The sequence below is a fragment of the Calidris pugnax genome, unplaced genomic scaffold (assembly GCF_001431845.1).
Source record: "Calidris pugnax isolate Ruff unplaced genomic scaffold, ASM143184v1 scaffold41, whole genome shotgun sequence".
Classification (NCBI taxonomy): domain Eukaryota; kingdom Metazoa; phylum Chordata; class Aves; order Charadriiformes; family Scolopacidae; genus Calidris; species Calidris pugnax.
This window is the reverse complement of record NW_015094509.1, coordinates 8,968,279-8,992,471: the sequence shown is the minus strand read 5'-3', so window position 1 is coordinate 8,992,471 and position 24,193 is coordinate 8,968,279. Positions and strand designations below refer to the sequence as shown.

General features: G+C 38.7%; 1 protein-coding gene across 7 annotated transcripts in view; it reads right to left on the bottom strand.

Moving 5' to 3' along the window:
• The window catches only part of CPQ (carboxypeptidase Q), a 154,632-nt gene that overhangs the window by 16,295 nt on the left and 114,144 nt on the right, over positions 1-24,193 (bottom strand). For all 7 annotated transcript variants that reach the window (XM_014965147.1, XM_014965145.1, XM_014965146.1 and 4 more), the window contains 2 exons: positions 23,797-23,888; positions 13,138-13,339 (listed from right to left, as the gene is read on the bottom strand). In XM_014965147.1, the coding sequence (XP_014820633.1) occupies positions 13,138-13,339; positions 23,797-23,888 (294 nt within the window). The remainder of the gene's footprint in view (positions 1-13,137; positions 13,340-23,796; positions 23,889-24,193) is intronic.

The following is a 24,193-nucleotide window of genomic DNA, read 5'->3' as shown; positions in this document are numbered from 1 at the left end:
TCTTTGAATAAAGTAAAAATTTGTAACTCATCTTTTTGCAGCAATACACAATGCAAAGAACTGGGGTTTCATGGAACCCTTAAGACAAGCAGACAATTAAAGGCAGAGCTGTGAAAAGCTGGGCTTTTCATTTTGCAGCAAATGACACAACTCTTTTCCCAACTCAAATGAAAATAGAAGGTACCTCAAACTTTTCTCACAAAGTGAAATAAAACAGTAAAACCAAATATTCCAATCATGCACATTTTCTTGACTTAATACATGTGTGAAATAAAAACCTTAAAGAATAGTTTCTCTAATTGTTCTAAATTTTAACTGTTTAATCTTACTGGAATTCACCACTCTTTTATTTTCTATTACAATTTAATCAAAATAGATCTTGTTTATGCAAATCAACATTTCTCAATATCTTTCCTTCCTTAAAAGCTTAAAGAGCTAATCTACCTACAGAAACTGCTTCTGCAGTGCATTCTAATTATGAAGAAACCCTGAAACATACACCTAGGATCAATGCTTTTCATGCCAGTCACAAAAGCACTGTCATCTCCAGATGCTACCAGAATACAGAATAATCCAGCACCTCAGTCTGTGTCCTCACTATACATGATGGCTCACTTTAAACTGACTTTCTAATCCCATAAAACAGGTACAAAAGCTCAAATTTGTGTTAATCACTGAGGACACCAGAAGAGACACAGAAAATTATATATATTATAAGGTTGGCCCAAACTGTATAGGCAGTGTATTTAGGGAGTAAAAAATGAAGGATATATAAATTGGGGCACCACAGGGGTCTCAGGCTATTTGATATTTTCATTATATACCAAAATGATGGAACAGAGTCTTCCTATGCTAAGAGATGACACCAACCAGTGACTTACAGCAGAGACACTGAAGGCAAGATGAGAACTTGTTAAGCAATTTTCACAAACTGGAGACACTTAAAAAAACCCCAGGATGTTGATCAGTAGGAGCAAGGACAAACTACCACAACAAGAAAGGGAAAAATCAACTTCGGCTTCTGCAAGAGGAAAGAAATAACCATGTCTCTGGGTTCATAATGAAAAAAAAAGAGAACTAATGCACTCAATTTGCAGCAGAAAAGACTTAGGTTAGGTACTAGAAAAACCTCCCTAAGTGCTAAAAACAGCACAGGGACAGACCGGTTGGTCTATAATGTTTCTGTTACAGTAAGTTTTCAAGAACCTCATAAACAAACGTGAAAGAAATGACACAGGCATTGGCAAGACCATGTTGGAACAGAGGATGTTTAGAGGCTCTCCAGAGACCTTCTTGCCAGCTCTGTGGGTCTTTGAAATCTCATCTGTTTGTACACATTTCTGAAATAGCTCCTTAACAGGTTACAGATCTTCCTTCTCTGGCGCTTGACTTGACCCATGACTACAGCCAAATTTTTCCTGTGAGGCAGAGGGAAATTCAGGATCACTGTTCCAAGTGGACCTTGCATGCAGCATTAAACTAGGCATCAGACTTCTGGAGGAACCAAGTTGCATTTTGTGAACAGCCCAGGAATGAGAACTTCACAGCAGAAAAAATGTCCTGCTCCTAAATATTTCACAATGAACTGCAATGTGTGCGTGTGTGTGTGTGTGTGTGTGTAAAATAGCGCTAAAAGTCCTACATCTACAAGATTCCCATTCAGGGAGTATAAAGTCCCTTGAAAATCAGTTCTGTGACTTCACCAGTGCTAAGTTCAGTTTTCATTTCTTTGCTATCTTTCTGCTCAGAGGTGGGCAACCAAGCTCTGATGTTTCTCAGCCTTCTCCCAGCACCTTCCACTGTGCTTTGGTGGTTGTTGTTGCTGTGGGTTTGGGTTTGGTGAGGAGGGGAAGCAGGCAGGCAATCCACACATCCCTTCTTTAGGTAAAACCACTTTAGGATTCTTCACAATAACCTCTGTCCTCAGAAAATTTTAGTTTTTTTGTCTTGAATCTCTGATTTATAAGTTGCTTCCAGTAGCTTCCAGCCAGCAAGGTGTTTGTATGTTACACATTCCTGAGGGAACTGGGGATAGTGTAAAATTCCAGTACTCTAAACCCTCATGCCTCTGCTCGTACGGATTGAGAACCTACTTTTTGAGAAACCAAGCTGCTCAACTTCTTTCCCCTCCAGAATGCCACATTATCGGTTTTCAACTGCTTCCAATTTTAAAATCCATAAACATTTTCTAACACACGGATGATCCCAACCGGCAACAGACGGATGATTAAGCCCACTAACAACAAACTTGCTCTCTTCTTAGACGCAGATGAAGTTGTACATTTTCAGGAGTAATCCACAATCCCTCAGGAGACCAGAGTCTGAAAATCCCCGCTTTCAGCTATTTCTTCCGCTTTCTTTCAAAACAGCAGCAACAGCTACAAAAATTCTGCTGTCCCAGAAGGTCATTGCTTGGGTTTAATATAGTTAATGGAACTGAACTGTTTTAAAATCTAAGCAACAGGAAAAGTGCCCATTTTCTTTGGTGGATTTCCAAACCCTACATGGTGATTGAGACAGCGCCGTCACGGGCACTGCAAACAGCCCAGAGCGAGGACAGACTGGCCCTGATGGATAATAACTCTTAATTGGGTTTTCTGGCTCTTCGGATGAAGAACTTGAATAAACTGGTGCTCATGTTGAGGTGCATGCTTTGTCCTTGCAAACAGATTTGTTTACGTGTCCCTAAAATGCATTTGTAGGAAGCTCTTTCCTCATACGCTGCTATTTTCTTTACATGCATCCACAACATTTGATCAGGTAAAGCTCTTCTTGTGCTAAATAAATGCAAGGTCCGATGACTCCAGCAGAAGATGGACCAGCTTAATTAGGAAGGCATTGAAGACCTCTTCCTCTTTATTGCACCTTACAGACAAAAAGTAGCTCCTTGGCATCCCTCAGGTAACTGCTAGCATTGGGGAAACTAAGGAAGCATAAATTATTTGGTGATGATGGCAGCTGATGTAAGAGTCAGAACAGTAATCCCATACCTCCTCTCTTGCATTCCTACACAGCCCATCCTCCTTGCTTGAGGATTTTCCACTACAAAATGCAAATGTATATTCAGTTTCTTTCACACTGAAGTGTTTATCTGTGGTCTATTCCATGGCAGAATTGACTGGAATTATTTAATGAAAACACTTATAATGTCACTGGAAAGAGAGATATCTGTGAAAAAAATTGATGCTTAATAAATTCTGCTCTTCAGAAATTCAGTAACGCTGTAGACCAAATCTGTAAAATCAGTTTTGAAGACAAACAGTTAGAAGGGTTCCCAATCTGAAGTTTATGAATGTTAATGATGTCCTGAAGAGATTGCCACTGAAATAATTCTGAATTTGCTCCTTTGAGGAAGATGTTTCTACAAATGATTTCTGAGCTTTGTATTTGTTCAGCTAGGTCTACTAGCAAAAGCTTTCTTGAGAAGGCTCAGACATTTACACCTAAAATGTCACCTGCAAATGCAAGCATGATGTGTCTGCTGCTTAAGGAAGGGATATGTTTTCTGAGTAATATCTAAAGGTCTGCCGCTAAAAAGCTTTCTGATCCTGGATCAAAAACATACTTCGTTCAAACCTCCAATGTGCCCTGCACAGTCAGTCAAGATGTTTTTACAGCCTCCTTCCCATGTAAAGCTTTTAGATTGCTTGGGAAAAAAATTGCTGTGGAAGTGCTGTATTATTCACTAGATTATCTATAATGAGTAACAAAAGAATGGTAAGAAAGTAATTGCTGTGGTTTAAACTTTAACTCTCAGGTCTCTGCTGGGCAGCAGAGTTGGGAAGAAGGGGAAACAGGTACTACTCATGGTATAGGAAGATCAATTTAGGCATTGTTTAAGTAAATGGAGCATTTAAAAATGAATGGGACCGGATGGGCTGCATGAGGGAGCTTGTCAATGCCACTGAGAGGTTGCCTTCTATCATCTTGGAAAAGTTGTGGCAATCAGGAGAAGTCCCCAGTGGCTGCAAAAAGTCATGCGGAAAAGTGTTATGCTCATTGTAAAATAAAAAGCGGGAGGATCCAGAGAACTATCAGCCAGACAAACTAACCTCAGTCCCCAGAAAAAATAACTGGACCAGACCTCTGGGCTCAAAGGGTAGCCATCAACAGTTTGAGGTCTAACTGGTGGCTGGTTATGAGTGGCATGACCCTCAGGGATCAATATCACGCCAGTACCCGTTGCCTCTTGAGCAATGACCCAGATGAAAGAGAAAGGCTGCATCTGCATTAAATTTGGAAGGAGCAGTTTCGTGCACAGGAAGGCTGAGCTGCTGTTCAGAGAGCTCGAAATCCAGGAGTGGCCTGACTAGGACCTCAGAAAATTCAGCATAAACAAAACCAAAGCCCTGTACTGGAACAGGACAACCCACTGCAACAGTGCATGCTGGAGGTGCACTAGCAGGGTAGCAGCTCTGCAGAACAGGACCTCCAAACCCTTTTGGACAAGTGGCATCAGGAAGACCCCTGTGGCAACGAAGGTAACATATGGGGCTACATCAGCAATAGGGTAGCCAACACGTCCAAGGAAGTGATTTTTCTAAATACTGCATCTTCTTTTGGGACTGCAGTACAAGAAAGGTGTGAGCAAAGTGGACAGAGTGGACTCAACGCTAACGTAATCACCCTGGCTGGATGATCAGCTTGTTCTCATTATTTGTTATCATTCCAATAGCAATTACATCAGCTTTGTTTTCTTGTAATTTTAAACTTGATTCCAAACCACCAACGGAAAATCTGAATTGCTGAGGATGTACCAAGCCCTGAAAAATCCTATTAGAAATACTCATCATATGACTTCATGTAGGAAACTACTTGGGGAGCTGCAAGACAGAACTTAATCAGTTTAACCTGTGTCTCTCCCATCAAGAGCAGCTTACATGCGGTCTTCCTGGAATGCTACCAGGCAGTTTATTTTTTATTCAGTTTTTACTTCCAGTTTGTTTTCCAGGAACAAAATCCACAAATCTACAGATATTTCTGATGTTGTTTCTAACAGCCATTCTGGATCATTACACATTTGGTGAGAAATCTCCCGACATCTCCACAGTATGAATGTCTCTTATTTTTCATAGTCAGATTACAAAAAGGTTAAAAAAAAAAAAGTGGAGAGAATCACATTTAACTTTCACACTTTTCTATTGGCAAACACTTTCCACCTCCAGCTTCCTTACAGAAAACAAATTAACCCCTTTATTTTTTCCTACTTACTTCACTGTTTGCATGAGCTTCACTGAAGTCAGGGAAAGCTCTAGGAATAAGGTTTAACTAACTTGTACTTCCAAACTGCGTACTTAACATGTTAACACTGAGCTCTGTGTGTTAATGCAGGACACTTGGTTTTTTAGGATCAACAAATGGCAAATGCTTCCATATGAAAAGAATATTCCCACCCACAGAAACAGAATTCAGCTTTCCTAGGAAGCAAACAATGGAGAATTAATATGCCTCTCAGAGGCACAGCCAGAATAAAAACAACCACACCCTAAATCCAAATGAGATGTTCAGATAGATATTTTCAGTGTTTCTTTTCTGAGACAGAGCATATTCTCCTACTCACAAGGTGCGTGGCAGGAGTGATTTTTGAAATGTTTAGGAATTTTGTGTGCTTAAAGAAGGAACCTATTTAATAACAGGGTACCTCCTGTGGTTTTGTGAAGAGTAAGCTCTAAAAGTAAGGAAAAAATTCAACCTTAAATGAGGAACAGTGACAAAATATCTTTAAGAGAAAGACAAAAAGTGCAAGAACCATTAGAATTAACGATTTTATATGAAACACCTTAATTTAAGTTTTCATTACTAGATTAATGAGCTTATTTAGTATTTGTACAGTGTTGAATGCACTGAAACAATTTTACTTCTTTAAGGCAATCAGAATGTCAGTATTTCAAACTAATTTATTATACCATTGATATGAGATGATTTTAAAACTGCCTTGCCTCAGTTTTTTGAAAGATAAATTTAAGTGCTATGTAATATCAGCTACTTAACCCTTGTGCTGTAATTCTTAGCTTGTGACCACCAAGAAAACTTTGTCAAATAAACTGCATCACAAATACTGAAGAGAATAACTAGAAATAAAATAAGAAATTCGAACTGTTCAGCAACGTATGATGTATTTTGCAAATATTTTTGGTTTTGCAGTTCAAATTTTCGCTAGGATCGGCAAATTAAGAATAGTTCTATTTTTCTTAATTGCAATTAGGATTATCTAAACACTGTGCAAATCAAAGACAAGAGCTTTTGATATTCAAAAGGCTAGTCTGTTTGAAATGGCTAAGGCTTAAATGGGGAACGAGGCATTTCATTATGGAAAATTCTTGTAAGATCTGCTGGCAGATCCACAGATTGTTTTAAGGCCAGCAAGACCCATTACCATCTAATCACACCTCCTGAATAAAACACGACAAAGAACTTCACCTTGTAGCTACTGCATCAAGCCCATTCCTCCTGCTTGAATTACCCTTTCCTTCTTGAAGGACACCCAAGTCTTCTTTTACACTTGCAAACTGATGGAGAATTCACCAAGTCTGTGAAGTGCTTCTGTAGCTCAATAACCTTATTGGAAGAAGCTGTTTGCTTTATTCCACTTTGAATTTGTTTAGACTCAGACAGACGGAATTGCAAATGGACTATTTTTTAAAATAAGGGAGAAAGGTGGTGTAATTAGAAAAATCATTTCCCAGCCTAATATGTATGCTGCAGTTGAGTCATCACTTAACACAGCTTTGCATAAACGGAGTGAGATGTAACGTCTCCCATTTCTCACTGTAAGGTATGATTTCTAGACTTTCGAGTCTTCCTGCAGTTCTTTTGTGATCTTGCTTTCACTAAACTTTCGCTAATATTGAGTGAAGTAAAACCACTTAGTACTACCTGCTACTAATCACTCTTGAGTGTGACAACATTTCTCTTCGTAGTATTTTTATCAGTCCCTAATAAATTACCCTAAAAACATACTCCTGAACAGTGGGAGTTCATAGGTGAGGTAGGTTTCAGCAAGCTCATTCAGAAGTAGTCTTATTTTTTTGTCAAAATGAGTGTCAATGAGCAGTTTTCAAGTATTTGCTATGATCAGGAATGATTTTGCCCCAAAGATGACACGTTATTTTTGACTTGACAGGACCACCCTGTGCCCTTGCATTAGAAATGTACATGCTCTGGTGAGAAATATATTACAGAAGCACTCTTAAAACTACCAGTAAAATTTGCATTCAAGCACAGTGTCTGATCACCCAACTCCATCCCTCTCTCCAACAGTACTATCCCAGCCCAGTGTTTGCGTGGGCTCTGTCTGGTCCACATGAAACAAACGAACTTGCCGTTCCGATGCCTCCTGTTAATTATTAGAAGTAGTCCCATACTCCCAATATGCCAGAACAAGACTCTAGGCCAAGCAGAACAAAGGTGAAAAGAGTTGTATATAAAGTAAGGTCAAGCTTGTCTGGTAGTCATATAGCACAACTAATAAGAAAACCTACCGTCATTTACAGACTAGTGCTTTCATTAAATGATTAGTCTCAAAGACTTTATTAACTTTATTAAAATAGAGAAGGTCATATGAAAGGCTAATATAACTGAGATATTATGTTAAACTATGAGTCTTTTAAGGTATCCACCTTCATAAAAAGTTGCAGCATATTAAATTTATTTAATTACTCTAGAGTAATTTCTAATTTCAAAAGCCCATTTTTATGGAACAATGATAAATTAGAGCATAGATGAATTATTTTACAGATTAATACACACAGTTCTTTTTGCAATCAAGATTTTAAATGGTTCTAATAGCTGTAGCATTTATAGTAGGTTCTTTAAGTGCCAAGCAATTATAATTGTTCTTTTAGCATACTGGTTTAATTTAATACCTCCCAAGTTGCAGAAAATTTGATTTCTGCAGTGAAGCACACTCATTCACCATATTTCCTTTCGGAATGATAAAATAAGATATTTAAAAAGGAAATGAATGACCTGAAAAAAGCAATACAATGTTGCTAATTATCACACAACAGTGCTTATATATCTTAGATTCATCTAAGATCATGATTCAGGCAAGACATAAGTATTGACCACAAGCCCCTTACCCCTCATTTCCATGAAAAAAACCCAAACCTATAGTGGCTGGTGTTGGTGGTGTACTTTAGCACATGTCCAGGGCAGTGGGAACTCAGCAAGTACAAAAATGTAGCAACTGTGAAGTAGCTAAAATGATCTCAGTACTTGCAATACTGTACAAAGCTAGTTTTTTGAGTAGCGTTTAGGACTTTTGTCCAACTTTTTGCTGCATGAGCAAGCAGGAAACATTTCACTTGTGTTAGTCACTTGGTCAAATAACTGGAGCTCTCCACATGATACTCTGTGCTAAACATCTCAGATCATGAATCACACAAATGCTACATATTAAAATGAGGAAGTTAAGTTTAATGTCTATTTTTAAGGAAACCTTTTTCTCTTCTCATCATCTTTTCAGAAGGTCTTTGTCAAGTGAAACATCCCTTACGTGTGCACAATCAAGCCAAGGACTTTCCAGCATTGGCTTATGAAGTCCTAACAACATTACTTTTATTCCTTAGAGTTTTACTCTTTTGGCAATAAAAAGAACCTGAGAAATTGGATCCACAGAGTTTGTCCAAGTCTGCAGAGAGTATGGAGCAGGTACGCTGAGGGGCAATGCTTTATGCATTACAGTGGAGTTATCACTTCCAAACAGTGATATACCCAAGAGTGAACAGAGTTTACCTACTTATAATTTGGGAAATAGAGAGTTTACCCAATTCTTCACACTTGGCTGGCAATCTCAAGTCAGGGAGTTTTCCCATTACACTACTTTTTCAATCGTGGCCCTGGCTGACACCAAGCAGAAGAACAGGCTTGGCTCAAGCTGGCAGGCTCCTGCTGGAGTTTGGTGATAAAAGGGATGGTGGGGACAGGGGGAAGGGTGGGCAGCATGGCCTGGAAAGGGGTGGAATGAAGGATTTAACTTCTTATGTAAGGAAGGAAACCATGCATGTGAAAGTCTAGTGTCTAAGGGCCAAAATACATCTTATTTTAGATGAAGGTAATAAAGAATCACTATGAAAGTATAACAATGAGAAATGTAACAATGAGAGAAATGATATATGATAGTATTTGTTTGCCACCTCCAAGAAAATGACTAATAGATTGGGTTAGAAATGAATTTTTGATTTCTGAAGATACATTAAAGTTAGATGAACTACTGGCTTATTAGTTTCTGGAAGAATAATTCCTCCTCTTGTGTAATGCAACAAAAAAGCAAGACACGGTCACTGTGGAGACAGAAAGACACGAACAGTTATCAAGGTTCAGAGTGACACCGTGAAAAGGAGTTTCACCTTTAGGTCACTGGTTGAATTTTAAATCGAGGAGTTGCCACATGCCTTTGGGGAGCTGTTTGATGTCCTGGGTCAGCTCGATCTCACATACAGCTCGGTTCCTAGCAGAGAAGTGTTCCCATCACAAGCACTGCAGCAATAGATAACCTCCCTGATGAGCCCAGCAGAAAGGAGTGTCCTTGTACCAGCTCTCCTGGAAATAGACCGTGTCACAACAGCCTGCCCTCTGAGAAAACAGGAGAGCACCCATTTTCCATTACCCCAACACCTGAAGCTGAACTTAATGTTCACTAGACACCATAATACAAATATAATTACTTCATTCCCCCTTCTCAGTTTCCGAGGGCTTGCAGGGAAGGCTGACCCAACCCCAGTGCTATTACTTTAGGAACTGGTTTAAATCATGTTCAAAGCACCTTGCGATCATCAGACACCTTATTTTTTCAACAAAAATACCTGGGTGCTAGTCTGCAGGGCTTGCTTAATGGTTTTTTAACCCTTTCAGACACTGAAGAAGCCTGTTGTGAAAAAGCACACAAAGAAACCAAACAAATAAACCCAACCAACCCGTCTTCCCACCCATATTTGCAAATTCTAGCCAAACTTGGACTCAATATTGGAAAGAAACATCTTTATGTGCCACAGTTTAGATGTATCTCTAACTAAAAACAAATACGTAATTGAACCCTTAAAAAGAACACTGAGGAAAATAATTGCATAATTAATAAAGGAGCAGTCTTAGGAGAAATGGTTACCTCAAAACTGTGAAACCGCAGCGAAAAATACGACACCACAAAAAACACATTTCACTTGATTTATACTTCATGAAGAAGCAAAACAAACGTTATACAAATATTTTCAGTAGCTGAAAACTGGCTATCACTAGAAAAACACAGCTACAGACATTCCTCATTGCTGGGCTGAACTGCTCTCAAAATAATCCAATGTAAAGGCCACCGACGGAAATATTTCTAATACTCCGCTGTTACAAAGCATTAAACTGCTGTATTTGGTGCAGATCACCTTCCTTGTGCTTCAGAGCTATTAGTTAAGCTTCAGTCTAAGGTTTGCAAAGCACTCTGAACTCTCCTGGCCTCTCGTCCCAAAATCTCAGAATAGTCACTGCTGTTTTCTTGCAAATACGTTTAAGTAGCTTCACAAATAACATTTCATTGCATGCCCATTAAAAATAAACATGCTGGAAATAGCAGAGAGGAAGGAGCCAGAGACACTTTGCCTGTCTCAGAAGCCGCCATGTACAGCTCTGAAAAACACACATGCTGGTGCCCTCTGTGGACCTTTCAGACCAAAAGGACCAGAATTTTAATAGCATCTAAAAAGGTGAATCTCAGAATATTTACCACTGAAAAGGAGAAAAATTCTAGAGAACTGATGTCAGAAACCATTCTGATTGTTCAAGAAGTACACTGTATTTTCTCTCACTGTTGTGGAAACAAAGCCACCGAGTGTATTTTCAATAAAATACTTAAATAAAATTGATGAAGTGTCAACACTTGACTGCTTGTTTAAATTGGACAAAATTACAAAAGCTGCTACAGTGTGTTCAATTTGTTCCAATGTTATTATATACCATAAGGGCTCATTGGAGCAGTGAGAATACTGCAGAAAAGGCGTGAAGATTACAAGATGTCTTAGACTTCTCCCTGGTACAGTATGAAATACAATCTAAGGCAGCTGAATTTATTTTAGTGGAGCTAATTCCTTCCCACCGGGGCTCAATGGGCAAAAAAAGCATCACTGTTCCTTTATGCTACAAGAACACTTTGTTATTTGCTTAACAGGAAGTTAAATGAATCAAAGCTTCAGACAGCAAAAAAAAAAAAATCCACCATCAATTAATGTGCCAAATTTTTAATAGGAAAGCAAATCAGATTTATTTAAAAACCGAGGTCTCATTTCTGGTGTATTTATATTTTCCCAAGGTTGAGCTTATAGTTTATGATATTTTTCATAGTTTATGCTTTCTGAGGAGTACAGGTGATCACGGGAGATGACTCCCGTTTCTGCCCTGCTCCTGCTGAGTGTACTTTACTCCTGTAGCCCAGGTGACTAATCAAAAGGACCACGGCAAGTTATAGCTGTTTATGCTCCAGGTGCACCTCAGCTGATGAAAAGCCGTGCATAAAAGCTCAATACGCAGTCATCACAAGCACCACTCACATTATCAACTGAAAACAAGGCATTTGAATGCTAAAATCTTCTCTCTCCTTCCATAATCTGTCGCCCCCAGACGGGAAGCACAATGGAAGCCCCTGATGACTGACTGTAATGTCCTCCACGTTCTGTCCCCAACACCTTACCTAGGAAATCATTCCAATACACCCAATTTTCTAAACACAGGCTGTGCAGTGAGTTCTCATATTCTAACTATAGCACAGACATGTTGGTCTGAAATTCTGGACCTTTGCACAAGCACTTACAAGTTGTGGAGGACGATGCACAGCTACAGCCTCTCAACAGTGCTTACATTCAATTCATCTCAACTCAATTCAACTCAATTCAAGTCAACCCAACTCAACGTCCTATCACTCATGTCAGGTGCAGAGATACCTTACAGAGGTTTACAGAGCCTAGGAACCCAGGTGCACATCAGTGTCACAGCTGTTATGACATTGCACCAAACAGCTTGCATTTACCCAGAAAGCAGCACACCAGCTGAAGATGAATCCCTGGCTGTTTAACAATTTCCCTTCATCCATACTTCTTGCCCAGCCTAGATATTTTGCTTTGAAAATTAGATATCCATACATTTTTTGAGGTGGTCAACTTTATGGTATCTTTGTACAACCCAGGTGAGTGAGAAGCAAAGGGTTCTGACCGTAAATAAGAAGCATATGTTCCATGACCCACTGCGTCTTCCACAGGACCAAGTGAGAAACAAGGCAGTTAATCAAATATTATGAGATTCTAAGCATATAGTAGTTACTAGTAAAACTAGCATGAAAAATGCGCCAGCCTATTTCAGTCATAAAACACTGGAGAAAAAGAACCTTAAAATTTTAAAACTGATCGTAATATTTTAAATATCAGTGCTATGAAACTTTTTTATTTCTACTGTTATTCAAGCGTGGAAACTACCATGGAAATTCCCTAAGGCTTCACCCAGGCTGGCCTCTAATTGGGACCCTTGTGCTCTGCAAGCCCCCGTGCTGGTGTGGGGTCTCCTGCTCAGGGAGGCTGCCAGCCATGGTTCTCTTGCACAGCTTGCAAGCCTCTTTGCCAACAAGCTGCTCTTCAATGGGAGCCAGACACAACACTCCAAACAAACCCCTAAACCAGTTTAAACTTTGCAGAATTTTACCCCTTCAGCACACCTTAATGCTCCTTCACCTTTTACATGTCATGTCTCAAAAACATTGTTTCCTCAGCATATAAAACAGGGAAAAAAACCCCTATATTTCAAACTCAAAAAATAATAATAATAATAATAATAAAAAAATTATTTGTTCTGCATTGGAGAATTCCCCTCTGCCTTAGTTTACTATTTATAAACCACCAGTCTGGGATTAATTATTATAAATCCTTAAAGCCGAAAAGAAGATTTTAGCCATGTTATGCCACGTATAATCTATATCATTATTAAACTGCAGCTCAAATACACTTTATGTCCTATTTCTGTTGGTCACTTTTGAACATATCCGCATTTTACCTATGGTAAATTTTACTCCTTGAGAGAAAACATTTCTTACTGTTTTCAAAACACCAGACCACCCATCCAACGTGCCACTGTGTGGGAGGAGAGGTGTCAGCTGTAAATCACGCTCACCTGGCACCCCGTCTCTCATCCAGTAATCAATGTCCGTCCCATCTGCGTTGTCGTAAACATCCGTAACATTGATGGGCTGCAGCAGAGCCATGATCTCTTTCACGATGTCCCGAGCTCTAGCATTGCCAGTAAAACCCAGTCCAGATGGCTTGAAGGTGCCCTCATCGGACTCCATGACGATATCAAAGTTGGAGATATTTTCCTAAACACGGAGGGAAAGGACATATTGTTTTGTGAAACCAGCACCACATACTGGATTCTAGATGTCACAGAGAACATACCACAACAAACTTGTTTAAGAAGCAGAGAAATGTTTCTCTTTCCAGAGAAATGTGATCACATGTATATAAGCAGAAATGAAGGGACCTAATCTTTCTATATGAAAACGCTGGAACAATTCAAGTTCAGTTCTGAGACATCAATATTTTCTAGGATGCCCAACAAGACTGGTCTGCTGGCCCCAGATACTTGCTTTAAGACTTCTGAAGTGCCACCTAGAAAGGTAAGCCATCACCACCATATTTCAGTTTTCACTTGGAGCTCTCACTTTCTCCTTAGACCTGAAACTCAGAAATTCTGTTGCAGGATATGCTGTCTGGTTAGCTTTAAAATTAGATGCATTCAAAGCTCGCTTAGATTGTGAAGGGAATCATGTTAAAAAAAACAGCTGCTGCCTCTTCAGAAACACATTATTTTCAATATACCAAGTAGTCAACTCTGACTTTGGTTGGAGGACTGACATGTCAAGGTTCCTCCTGACCTGAAAGAATAATGCCTGTTTTAAGGGAAGTTTGTACTTCCCTTAGGAAAGGTAAGTCCTTACAGGAAACATGAAATTTTAAGATTTTACAGAATCTTCATGGTTGGAAGGGACGGTTGAGATCATTGACTCCAACCATACACACACACACACAAAAAAAATAAAACAAAATCAAAGAACACACAAAACAAAACACCCAACCCAACAGTCTTGTCTTGGGCACTAGAGCATGCCCTGAAGTGCCACGTCTCCACATTTCTTAAACACCTCCAGGGATGGCAACTCCACCACCTCCCTGGGCAGGCTGTTTCAGTCCCTGACCACCCTCAGTAAAGTAATTTTTCCTAATATCTAATCTAAACTTCCCCTGCCGCAACTTCAGACCATTTCCTCTGCACCTGTCATTATTCCCTTGGGAGAAGAGGCCAATCCCCACCTCTCTACAACCTCCTTTCAGGTAGTTGTAGAGGCGGTTGTGTATAAATGGCATAAATATATTTTGTGTATAAATGGCATAAAAACATTTGCTTTTATGTGCACTTGGAAGATTCTTTTTAGCTAAAAGAGCAAAAGTTAGCATCTAGAGGCATTTCTTTGCTTCCCATGCACTCAGAACACTCACCCATAAAGGTTTAATTGGAATGAAGTATGTAGGGACTTTACATGAAGGAAGGCTCACTCTTTTTGAGAGGCACATCACTTTTTTTTCAAAATAAAACAGTTTATGGCCAGGTCAGGCAGAAAAAAAAGCTGTATTTCAGACCGTCTTGAATGTGAGTAAGACAACTTACTGCAGGTTTTACTCCTCTGCCCAAATCTCATTCCAGAACTTTATGGCTGTCATGGGTTGTTACAAGAAAATCATTACAAGAAATATATGATAGCAGTGAGTAACAGATCCATGTCATTAACAGCTTATATAAGCCTACTATTCAGTACGGAATTCTTTCACATTTTTCCGGATATAAAACCAAATATGAATTACAGATGGCTGTGAATGTGATATTCCACAAATATAAAAATCTGGCCCCATAAGTTTTCAGAAGTTCTTCATAGAATTTGCCAAGATCTGTGTTTTATGCTCTACTTTCCCAGAACTTTTCTCTTTTGAGTGAAACAAGTTCTAGCATGGCAGATATATTAATTTCTTACTCAGAATCATATCCAGCAGTTAAAAAAATTAATACAAAATCCTTGGATATGAAGAAGTAATTGTAAATGTTCCCATACCTTGAAATAACCAGTCCACCTATCTACCCATCCAACTGCTGGAAATAACCAATGCTGTCACCAAATTGGCAATCACTCTTTTTATACAATGACAAAAATCTTTAGATAAAAGATTAAACGTAAAGATACGTGTGGCATCTAGACCTAGCTTCAAATGCAGTACTACAGGTCAGGAGTCTCAACATGAAATTGTGATTCACTGACCCTCTGAATGTAGTGGGAGAGAATCAGGCCAAGAAAAGCACATTTTATGGTGAAACGGGCAAATGATGCTCAAAAGTCACAGGTACAACAGAAAGAACTACACAGAACACGAGTTAAGGTAGACAACACAATTTCAGTGCGTTGACAACTTGCCAACCAAAGCTAAAATAATAATAGTGAGCACTCAACAAATACCAGGATAGAAATTGTTCAGAAACGGCCTCTTTGGCTGAATCTTTGAAGCAGGACTTTTGCTCGTTTTCAGAGAAGCAGCAATGAGTAGGAGCAATAAGGCGAGTGGAAAGGATTATCCAGGGCACCGAGGTGAGAAGAGTGAGTGTGGCAGCAGTGCAGCTACTCAGAAAAAATCTCACCTACTGCCCTGAAGAACAGAATTCTTAACTTCCAAAACTTCATAAATGGCTAGTATAGGAGCATTACTACAGTGTTCAGTTGCCTTTTCTCATATAAACATTCACATGTGGTTTTAATATGAAGCTGAGAAAACAAACCACCCACAATACATTACACCATATTCTTGCTCTGTAAGAAATCTGTTCAGTTCTTAGAACGTGCTGGAGTGACAAGAAAACAGCACACCCTGGGGAGAGAAACTAGACTCACTGGGGGACAAAAAAGAAACAGGTCACCACAACTTGAAGTACCATGTGTCCTTGAGAAAGCTTTTCCCCTATTTTGTCCACTGGAAGATATGATTCATGACAATTCTATTCACTGTTGAGTTTGAAAGTTTCCATATTTAAAAAGGGTGTCGGGTTGATTTCACTGTACCCGCTTTTGTGCACGTATATTAGCATTTCTACTTATACAGAAAGAAATACACGCTGTGAAGTGTGCTGCAGAGAAGATGCTCCATTGTCCTTTGCCCTCTGTGGTGCAGGGATTACTGCCACTTAGCAAAGCAGGGTGAGACTGTACATTGCTCCCTTGACTAGTTCAAAGGAACAGCATAACAAGCCAGTAAGATTTTCTAAAATAACTGTAGGCTCAGCTGTTTTCTCCATTTTCCCTCATATTGAATGTATTATTCAAATAAGCATTTTACACTCAGTATGCATTTTTTTCGGAAAGTAATCCTATTTGCTGCATCTTGATACTGTGCCACTTCTCTTAGCACATACCAGAAAATTAAATCTTGCTAGTGTAACCTGCCACCTAATTCACTGAACACCAAAATAGACTTTTATCCTTTATCTTCCTATGACTCGGTCACAGAAGAGGTTACTTCTCCTTATCAAGTTTAGCTCTTTGACTGAATTTTTAAATGAAATAGTACAATAATTACTGCATGGGAAAATTGGCTTTCTATTTTCATTGAATATGCAAATAGGCACAATCCTTGCCGATACTTTCCCTATTTTTAATTTTTTAATTTTAATTCCTTTTATTTCTGTTTTCTCTATAAACAATCAATTTTTATCTCTGTTAAGCAAAATTTAAAATGTAAGTGCTTCTCATCTCTAAGGCAAACACTTGAAAACATGAAATTACAGTGAAATCTTTTCAATTAATAAAACAAGCCCTTGTCATATGCATGATCGGTACTTCTCTCAGTAGGAAATGTCCCATCTAGAGGAGACACCGGCAATCCCAATCATAGAGTAGCTACTTATTCAGTCAAAATTCCAATTGTTAATTCTTACCAAATGTGAAACTAGACTCCAACATCTCATGACTAATCTACCAAGTCACTGATGGCAATTCCTTTTACCCATCTAAAGCAGTGAGAAACCTGTAATGATAAGCAAGGGAACAGCTGTTTTAAAAGCCTTCTGTAATTTGGGGCTATTTAAAATAGAGTGTTATTACTTGTCCAATAGCCCATTTACTGGTTTTCTTTTTCATTCCACTGAGACAAATCACCACTTTACAGGGAAAATACGAAAGTCTGTAATGGCAAAGCACTGTCCTTGACTAATGGTTAATTTGTTCCAGTAATAAGGGACATCGGTTAATCCGACAGTACATTTTCAGCTTTCTGTTATTGATTTACACTTAACTTTAGGAAACACCAACACTTGTATTCTTGTATTCCAGTATTTGACTCAGAGCAGTTGGAATCCAAGTATAGCGCAGCAACAACCATGTTGCAGAGTTTACGGTGAAATGACTGTCATCCCACTCACAGTTCAAAAAGTGTGTTTACATCAACACCCACCCTTGTTAGGCTGGCAAGGAAGACTACAGGAAAGACAAGAGAAAACACCAGAAACACCTAAGTGGATACAACAGCTGGAAAAGAAGAAAAGAAAATAAATAATCTCCTTGAAGTATTCAATAATATATAAACATGGTGTAGTGTAATTTTGGGTTGCTGTTTAGGATCAAGATTATTTAATGGAGCAAAACAGCATAAATGGAAACTAGAGCAAAAACACCAGAACAGCTGTTTAGGAAGCATCAAGGCATAATAACCATCAGTCACAAGTGGGATCATACCACTCACTTTTTGAATGAAGACAGGGAAAATCAGGAACACTGTGAGTTCTGAATTTTTGTAAATTACCTCATCATTATATGGGAGAAAGCTGCTGTAAAGCTGAAGACTAGCACAATTTTTGATAGATGACAAGGTATGAATAAGGCTCGTACTTTCGTTAAAAGATGAAATATTTCTGCCACATTTTGTGGGAAAGCAGTCCATAAAGAAGATTTTATGTCTTGTTCTCTATCAGAGTTACAGAGTTGTGACCTCTGAGAAGCCAATGACAAAACTCCCAGTAAGTTCAACAGCCTTGGAGCAGGATCCGGTCGTGTACTTATTAGTGTTTCACTCAGTAAAAACATACTAGTAGCATGTCTTGCCTTGTACAATGCCACTACTGTTTCCTCCGCAAGCACTTGCCAGCACTCACAGAGATGACCATTCAGTATTGTGAGATCCCTGGGATGATAGACACGAAAAAGCAGACAGCTCTGAAGACAGCAGCAGGCTACGTGAGGGATGCATCAGATTACCTTGTCTTGGGAGCATTTTTTCTTTGACAAAGAAGCATATCAAAGACAAGCGCCATCCCTGGAAAACATTCCATAACTCGAGCCCTTTTACTGCTCAAAGACAAGGGTATCAAAACACTATCTATGACTCTGAATGACTCTGTCCCACTGCTGTCCTTTTTTGAAAGGGTTTTAGGTTTTCGCCTGAAAATAGGCAACACTGCCAAAATTAAAAACATTTACATCTTTCAACCAAAGATGACTCTTACTCTTTCAGTAAGAAAATGAGTACTTTTGTAACTTTCAATAAAAGAGAGATGAAAATAAGTTGGCAACAACTGAGAAATTATCACAGCATGAACATTGTTAATATTTCCTGTTTTTATGCAGAACGCTATTAGGTTCTGGGTAAGAGGTGAAATGTTAAAATTAAAAGAAGTCAATGAGAAGAAAGTTCAGCACGGTGAGTCAACAAGAGGAGATAATCTTCTGTGTCTTGCACAGCTGCAGGCAGCTTGGATACAAGGAGCCCAGCTTTCTTACAGCAGAACGTCCCAAAGCACCGAGGACCGGTGGCTGGGTGCATCTGCCTGGAGTATGAAAGCAGAGCAGCCATCCTCAGAAGATGTCTCCACCAGTTCACAACATTTCACACAGCAGCCCTGCGACTTTCCTGAGGGAAAGAAAAGGGAGGAAAACTACAAAGACAAAAGTTCTCCTGACGCTTGACGTATATGAAATTTGCCACACACAGACACACTGAAATGGCTGATTCTGGTCGACCCTTCTGGTTTCAGGCAGTGTAAAGAATCAAATGGTCTTTGTCTTTTAGTAAAATCTGGTTTCCTCTGCAGCTTTCATTAGGACTGTGACACTTGAATATTAAGAATTATGATTTCCTACTGACCTAGAAATGGTGTAAAATATAATTGTATAATGAAGCTTGCTTTAGTCTGCTTAATGCAATCAAGGACACTTCTGGTTGTTAACTGTGATTCCGGAGAATACAGTGCAATTAGTCTCTTTTTGTAGTTTTTTAACAGAACATTTCTCTTTTTATGCATTTCTTTCATTTCTCAATGAAAGGGATCAACAGGACAGCAGTGGTGAAAACAACAAGCAGTAATTTTACAAAACTTTTGATTACGAGAATATTTCCTAAGAACAGTTAATAGGCAAATGGTTGACATATTTTCCTGGGATAAAAGAACCCACATTAAAGTCCTTGATGTCTTTGGTTCAAATCAGACACAAACCTATGTCTCACGTTTCACCAGTGTACTTGGTACCTTGGGAAATAAAACGGAATGTTGAAATAGATGAGTTTTACGAAAACTATGGTTTTGAGGAACCAATATTTTCCTGGGAAGAATTATTTCACCTGAAAGTGACAAGATCTTTTTGATATTTACTTCTTAGAGAAAGTAACTCATTAGCAAATCACAGTAGAAACCTCTACGTGAGCATTAACAGAGAGTACTTAAATTAGCAACAGCGAGATACCAGCTTTTCAGGAAGTCCTGTTTTCATGCAGACCCAGTTTGGGCAAAATATCAAATCTTCTTGGTAATAAACACAGAAAGGAAACCATAGTACACACTGGTGATATTTTTCATAAAGTTAAACCTTTCCTAAAATGTTAAAACAGTGTATGGCATTTGCACCAGAAATTTAGGTGAGTACTGTAAACACCATTAAGATATGAATAAAAGCATGCAGAAATATTTCAAGAATGCTTTCTCTAATGCATTCTGAATTCAATTCATAACACATTAATGCCTTCAATGACCACAACAGAGTTACTAAAGTAAATCTGAATGTGGCCTAGGATCTCAGCAGTTTAATTACAAAATGTATTTGCTTTCCCAGGAGCTTGTATGCAATACTTATAATCCAAAATAAATATTATCAGCCATTCATAGTCCCTTAATTCAGTTAGGTAAATAACTGTAACCTTGTCTTCAGGGTATACAGATCTTTCTTGGAAACTAGTCTGAAGCAACGAAAGGAGGACAGCCATTTCATTACATATTCTTCTTTGTCCCATGGTATAAGAGTAAAAACACAAAAAACTTAAAAACCTTACTGGAGAGCACTCAGGTTCAGATGTTGTATGAGAACCTGAATGTACCAAATAGCTGCAACACGAGGTAGTACAGAATTACTAAACTGTGTTCCCCCTGCTCCTTCCGTTCGACTTGGAAAGAAAAGAAGCAGTTGCAATGTTTCACATTTTTGAAGTTATTTACTGTACTGTCTGTATGTAAGAGGTCTACTCGGCAGCTGGGTCACACAACACTAAGCACTGGGCAAAGACTTCAGATGTAATGTCAAACCCCAAGACCTGGAGCCTGTTTTACACTTAGATCCTTTAATTTCATTACCCTTCATGAAGAGTCTTTACTGTAGAGAAAAAATCAGGCTTTTTTTCTTTTCCTTTTTTTTTCAGTCTGGGATTAAATCTGGTTATTGGCTAACAGTTCAAAGCAGTGAGCACTTCAGCAGGTATCTCCTTTGGGAGCAAAGATGCTGGTGATTCCCCTGGGAAGCTTCTGCAGGTGCTCTGTGATGTACTAGTGGGTGGGTGGCAGGTATCTCTGCACTAATGAGGCACTGAAACTGCTGGACGATACTTGGCTTTCAACTTTTGGAAATGTCTTAGAAAAAACATACACAGGAAACAACAGATGATGGTTTTTGTCAGTGTGAGGTTGATAGCTGGACTACATGATCTGAAAGATCCCTTCCAACCTAGGCAATTCTATGATTCTATGCTCTCCAGATATATATGTGATAAAATGAAAGCACAGTTGCATGAGTAATCTATGTCTCAGTTTATTCCAACTGCAGCTGGGCAAATATGCTTTTTCCTAAGCATTGATTTACTGGATGCTATCAGAAACAGGAGACAGCACTAGAATGAGCTTTTGGTCAACCCAATACAGTAGACCTTAACATTATCACAAAGCTCTGAAGAGCCAATATACCTTACCTCTAGTTTTAATAATCAGAAACTATAATACTGGGCTCTACAGAAATACTTGAGTGATATAAATAATGCTATTATATAGGGATATGAGTTAATTATTGGTGTCATAGTAAAACCACTATGCTGCTGCAATCTCACTTATTTCTGCAGTAACTTATCCACTTTCTAGCAGTGTCAACCTACAATGACAGATGAGGAAGAAAGACCTGAAATTAAATTGAAAGAAATAATAAATAAGCTACAAAAGTTAGAGTATTTGTACTTGTCCAGTATTATATTGTCTTCATTTCTTCTCCCTTGCCACATTTCCACTGACATGAGGAGGTAATTTACAATGTCAACTAAATCTGTGTCTGTCTGTGCTGAATTACTGCATTCATATTTCTAGTTGTTTGTAGCGAACTAAAGTCATAATAAGCCCAGCTATGTAGATGAGTCATACAGGCCATCTTTCATTTAACAAGGCATCTTTAAATACCACTCTTAGTTAACTTGTACTCATTACCATCAGCGAGCAATGTTTGTGCCGTACTATCCTAATTGCCAGAGATTTGTGCAAGTAAATAATTAAAAGGTTAGGTTATTTTTCATGCTAAATATAATGTACAGTATTAATCTGCTATATTTTGTTATTATGAGTAATGTGATGTCCTATAGTCGTATCAATTCACAATTATGCCAGATCGCATGGTAGGAGGGAAACAAGAACAACAAACAACAGACGGATGTAATTTCTGCTTAAATTCGCCATGTAAATTACAAATTCTTGTGAAGTTAGACTGGGCTTTCTTTGCAGAACACAACATCCAGATGGAATCGCATCAGCAGAACAAAAATTGAGACACAACTTTGTCTCAATTTTTTTTTAAAAGCAAAGTAACCAAATGTCTTTCAAACAACACCCGGACTGCTTTATATTTCCCTTTTTGATTCTTAAGCCTGCCTTTTGATATTACTTCTGGAATAGAAATCCTAGAGACAACAGTGAAATGCAGACATTTTGGCAGAAGATGAGACGGGCACGAGACAGTTCCATGTGTTGCTGACAACAGCAGCATAGGACAGAGCTTATTTTCCAACATGGAAATCTACAGAGGGGATGATACTTTTCTCATGAGCAGCATGCACTGGGCACAGAGCATCCCTCCAGCTCCTCCAAAATGCACTTCTGTACATAAGAAGCACCTCTTTCCTGTGCTACATATTCCAGAACATCTCATTCTAGTTTAATCCTGCCGAACACCAGAGTACCAGAGTCCTTAATACATACTAAATTGCAACCTGTCACCTCCCTGAAGCTGAGAAAGCAAGCTCTTAGGCACCTCTTCCAAATGACAGAGCAGAGCTACCCCTATAATTTTCCAAATTATATAAGGAGGAACTACATTATATATGGGTAGTTAAATGCACTTCTTAGTAAATGTTGAACAAGTTAGTGGGAAATAACTGACTGCTCATCAATTAGCCAGAAAAGCATAACTGCTGTAATGCCATCTCTGACAACTCTGTTGCAGATGCAAATTGATTTAGTTTTGTTCATGACAATGAATTTGATTCAAACTGAATTTTTCATTTATTTGTCCTGATAGGTTGCTTACCATTAAAAACATACTCTTAGGAACTGGTTGAAAGTCTGCTTTCATGCTATGGTACAGCAAGTGACTTCCTAAATGCTTCTGCATTCATCTTGTCTCTGCCTTGGATATATTAACCATTGCTGAGAGCAAGAATACTGAATTAGGAAAAAGCATAGAAGATAACTAGTTTAGCTTAGTTATACAGGTACAGTACAGTTTTTTCTGGGGGAAAAAAAAAAAAAAAACAACCACCACATATTCCAAAGACTTATCTCCAAAATAGTTTTATGCAACTTCCCTTTATGTCATGATGTACTTTGAAAAGACAGTTCTTGGCAGGAGAGACAGATGTGACAATACACAATATTTTTATACTGATAACCAGTCACAGAGTTTGTGTGTTCCTTGCATCATCAGAGATCAACCACTTTAAATGTTCCAGATCCTATCGAAATAATGATTGGCAAAGGGTATTTTAGATTACAAGCTATTAAGATAAGATAGCGAAGATTTTTCTTTGTATTATTTTATGTTTTACATTGGAAAATATTATGGGAAAATGCAATGAAGCAGAAACATATAAGGCAAACAAAATTTATTTATATTGCCAACATATGTGGACCATTTGTCATTCATTCTCAGAAAGTTAGCTATGTTTGAAAGCTATGGCAGATATCATCATGAAATATCTGTTTCAGAACAGCTTTGTGACAGGTATCTTAGGTCAAGCAGAACAAGTATATGTGTGGTCACATTGCTTTCTGTTAAATTTAAAATGAAGTTTACATTTATGATTAAAACCAGAAAATGTAATTACAGGCAGAACTGGAATCACTATTGTCGGCTAGATATTAAGCTGAACATTTTGACAAAAATAATATGCAAGTCACGTATCAGGGAGAAAACTGCTGTCAAGCAAATCATCCGAAGACATCAATTACCTTATGCAACTGATAGTATTGCTCGGCGCCTACTCCTCCCTGCTCTTCTGCCGTCCACAGCACCAAGCGCAGAGTCCTTTTGGGGCGAAGTCCTAAAACACAATTTTAGACACTGGACTTAGTACTAAATATCCATATATTTGAGCATTTTTTGCCTTGGTCTCCACCCTCCAATGGATGAAAAGCCTGGGTTTCCATTCAGTCATCTCCACATTCACCAAACACCACCAATTTCAAGTGCGGGTTTTGACATCGAGAAGATTTTTGGCTTGTTTGTGGGGAAGGACTGAGGTGGGGGAGAGAGCCCGTGCCAGGAAGGAGTGGGCTGCAGTAGCACAAGAGAAGCACATTTTGGGGACATACTGTAAGTGTCTGAAAACCATAATAACCAATAAAA